Genomic DNA, 4,158 nt, shown 5'->3' on the forward strand with positions numbered 1-4,158 from the left:
TTCTGATGCACAGAAGAGATAAACAAAAAAAAAGTGCTAAAAGAAAAGAGGTATTTGCAATGCACAAGAGAAGCAAGATGAAGAAATATGGGTAGAGCAAGACATTGGAGAATTATAACAAAAAGAAAGAAGATAATGAAAATAGCCCCCACATTAGCCAGCAATCTAAGTAACATGCATAATTACAGGAGAAAGCAGTAAAACGATTCACTGTTCCTGATTCATCCTACTGGAAGGATATGAGACCACACAGGCCTACCCACTCTTGTACTATTTGTTGCACTTCTCCTGTAGGAGCTGCTTCCTCCAGTGAGTCTAAAGTCATGCAAAATGTGTAAAACAACTAACATTAGTGGGCAATTCACTCATGCATGAGGTGTGAGGAGGAGGGCCAAGAATGATGTTTAAACACTTAGGGAATGGAGGGGGCGGGATGGGAGAAGTCCAGAAAACTTTCAACACAGAAGACCACATGTGCCTTCTGATATCTCTCCACCCCCCATTATCCCTCAGCCTCCCAGCTGAGAACGACACACACCTTCTATTTCCCCAACTTAATGAAAAATAGCAGTGCCCACATAGGCAAAAGTGGACAGGGTCAAAGAGTGCTTCTCTAACACAGTTTAAGGAAATTATGGAAGCAAATGATCTATAAAAGAAGAAAATTGGATTCTGTGGTATATTTCTGCTAGGATTTAAGGGAAGAAATACTTATACCACAGAAAATTCTTTGAGAATATGAGGGAAATTACACATTCATACTTGTGCACAAAATCTAGTAAATAATTCCATAAAGTTCAAAACCCCTCTAAGCCCTTCCAAACACTACTCCTCAAGGCACTATGAACCTCAGGTTGAGATACCTCTCCTAGAGGGATACCCAGTGATGTTTATCACGGAGACTCTGACATCAGCTATGATGTCACCCAACTGTGAGAGCGTGCCACGAGGGACACTGGACAAAGAACCTCAGCCCTGTTGACCTCCTCACATCGGGATCTGTGGAACAGAGAGTAAATTACAGGTCACCTAGAAGACGCAGCAATACTATTTCTGTGGTTCAGAACAGAAAAATAAAACTGGAAAGTAAGGGACAGGAACTGACCTGGGGATGGAATCACAATGGAAGTGTGTGAAAAGACATGTTGCCATATCAGTGTCTCTTGGTATCTTCCAGCTCTGTCTCAGAGCAGAGATAAACTAGTAGTAAGATCCACAAAAAATATTCCCACATGGACTTCCCTGGTGGCGCAGTGGTTAAGAATCCACCTGTCAAGGCAGGGGACACGGTTTCGAGCCCTGATCCAAGAAGATCCCACCTGCCGCTGAGCAACTAAGCCCACGCGCCACAACTACTGAGCCTGCGCTCTAGAGACTGCAAGGCAGTCTGAGCCCACACGCTACAACTACTGAAGCCTGTGCTCTAGATCCCGTGCTCCTCAACAAGAGAAGCCACCGCAATGAGAAGCCCGCGTGCCGAAATGAAGAGTAGCCTCCGCTCACACCAACTAGAGAAAGCCTGCGTGCAACAACGAAGACCCAACGCAGCCAAAAATAAATAAATTAAATAAATTAAAAAAAAGAAAAGTCTATTAAAAAAATATTCCCACAACCTTCCTCATTGAGGATATAAAATAACGTAGCATGAATATGCTTATTTTGATATAAATTGTATTGGGAGAAGGACGGCTTTGCACTGTTGCTGATAGAAGGGAATTCAATGACATTTGCCTTAGACTCTGCAATCAGAATAACCAGTATCTAAGACAACTACTTCAATGCCACTGCAGTTATTACATAGAAGTTTTAAATCTGAAAGGCTTCCATAGGTTGAAAAAAGAAGTGTGTTTATAAAAAGTACATCTGGATTAAAGTGCAGTTACAGAGAACAGCCACCAACACATTCTCTCCCAGCTTAGCCTCTAGGAACGACAGAGATTTTTGCCTTGATTGCAAAGAAGGAAGGGAGACACACAGAAATGAATACTAGCTGAGGAGCTAACATGGCTGGATAATGAAAGAAATGACCCTTTTTGCTGAGGCTGTTCATTCTTCAATCAGCAAGAATTAAGAAAATTGTTTCTGAAATGACTGTTACGGGGCAAGTGATTTAACTTCTGAGAATGAAAGCCATCCTCAGGCTTTCTCTGCAGCTTCATTTCCTAAGACCCCTTTCACATCTGTTCCAGCTGTCTCTTCTCCACTTCTCCTTACCAGACTAGGTCAAGGATTTGACTGTCTGAGAGGAGCCAGGTAAAGTGAGGGCCAAAAGAGGTTTGCAAGCAGAACTCCTCAGGCACAGAAACAAGTAGTCTTAATCTGGCTTGGAATGATTCTTGTATCTGGTAACAAAATTTGACAGAGCAAAAATCTTGCTTTCTGCTTTGCCCTTAGAGCATGAGAAGGAAAAGCATTTCAACTCTTTGACATTATTCTCCACAAACATTGTATTTGATGAACTTGTGAATCATGGCATGTTTGTGAGTAGACACACATTACACTGGACCAAAGGTCTCCTGACAAAACAATTCAATCTGTTAAGAAATGTTTCTGCCCACAGCTCTGCGTAGGGCATCCTTGACCTCCTTGTTCCTCAGACTGTAAACAACAGGGTTCAGCAGAGGAGTGATGATGGTGTAGGTCACAGAGAGAAGATCTTTTTATTTGCATTTTCTGACTTGGGCTTGAGGTAGGCAATGGAGGCACAGCCATAGTGGACCATGACCACAGTGAGGTGGGAGGCACATGTGGCAAAGCTCTTCTTCCAGCCCTTGGTTGTAGGTATCTTATGGATGGAAGAGATAATGAGGATATAGGAGGTGAAGAACAGGCCCACAGGAACAAAAATCACATATGAACTTACACCATAATTGATAATCTCATTGATAGTGATATCAATGCAAGAAAGTTTCATGACTGGGTAAATGCCACAGAAGGGCAAATTGAACATGGCCATTATATGGAGAACTGCCATAACCAGACCAGTGCCAAAGGACACACAGACTAACCTAGCACACACTCCTTTGTTCATGAGGACTGTGTACCTCAGGGGCTTGCAGATGGCCACATAGCAGTCACAGCCCATAGCTGTGATCAAGAAGCAATTATTAGTGGCCAAGATGACAGAAAAGAACATCTGGGTCGCACAGCCTTACAAGGAGATAGGCTGGTTATGAAAAATAAGACCAGAAAGCACTCGTGGGACGATGACCAATGTGTACACGGTCTCAGAACTAGCCAGCATGCTCAGGAAGAAGTACATGGGTATGTGGTGGTGAAGGTCAATGCAAATGACGGTCACAATGATGATGTCCGCAGCCAGGGTGAAAATGGAGATGGTAAGGAAAACCACAAAGAGGGTTATCTGGTGCTTTCCAAAGATAGAGAAACCCAGGAAGATGAATTCTGCCACTTCTGTGAAGTTCTTTCTCTGCATTCTACTATATCAGTGCCCTAAAGCAATAAATGGAAGCAGTCATCAAGGGGAAAATTCCCATCAGCAATTGGACTTCACAGCAAGGGACAATGACAGCTGAACTGAGAGAGTGAGTTCAATTCCCCCCCTGTGACCAACAAGCTCATGCGTATGGCCCTGGCACAGAAAGAAAGAAAACTACTTTTGTATCTTTGGGGCTTATACATGTGAACATGATCACTATGGAGCAAACTTCCCCTGTGCATGGAGACTTCCAAGCAAATGCTCACCACACACACATCATAGTGATGTTAGGAAGGGGAAGAGAACAGCCAGGAAAGAGTCATGCTCTGTGTCCCTATCAGTAATGATACCCACCACTTAAAACAAACTCTAGGAACAAAGGGCTCACTAATAAAGTGCATGTCAAGAAAATGATAAAGATGAGAGTTTCGAGGGGGATATAGCAGAAGGAAGTAGAGTTGAAGATGACGAACTGTGATAAGCAGTCCCTGGATCTGGTGACAGGGCCACCAAGAACTTTTACACAGTATTTCAGTTGAGTTCTGAATCTAGAAACCTCATTTCAGAGAGAGAATGTGGTCCAAATATGTCACCACACCCTCAAAGAACAACTACAGAACAACTTCTGTTGTGATCACTCTACTGAAAGAGTTCACTCAAGTCCCACCACAGTAATCTTTTTTGCTGACTTCAGTAGTACTTTTAAGAATGAAGTCAGG

At 43.0% G+C, this 4,158-nt stretch overlaps 1 protein-coding gene across 1 annotated transcript; it reads right to left on the reverse strand.

The window, feature by feature from the left end:
- Positions 1-2,537: 2,537 nt before the first annotated feature.
- On the reverse strand, positions 2,538-3,436 carry OR10J5 (olfactory receptor family 10 subfamily J member 5). The gene is given in 2 exon segments (XM_068538291.1): positions 2,538-2,659; positions 2,662-3,436. Coding segments are annotated over 2 exon segments (897 nt in total).
- Between the last annotated feature and the right edge of the window lie 722 nt (positions 3,437-4,158).

This window comes from Eschrichtius robustus, chromosome 3 (genome assembly GCF_028021215.1).
Source record: "Eschrichtius robustus isolate mEscRob2 chromosome 3, mEscRob2.pri, whole genome shotgun sequence".
Taxonomy (NCBI): domain Eukaryota; kingdom Metazoa; phylum Chordata; class Mammalia; order Artiodactyla; family Eschrichtiidae; genus Eschrichtius; species Eschrichtius robustus.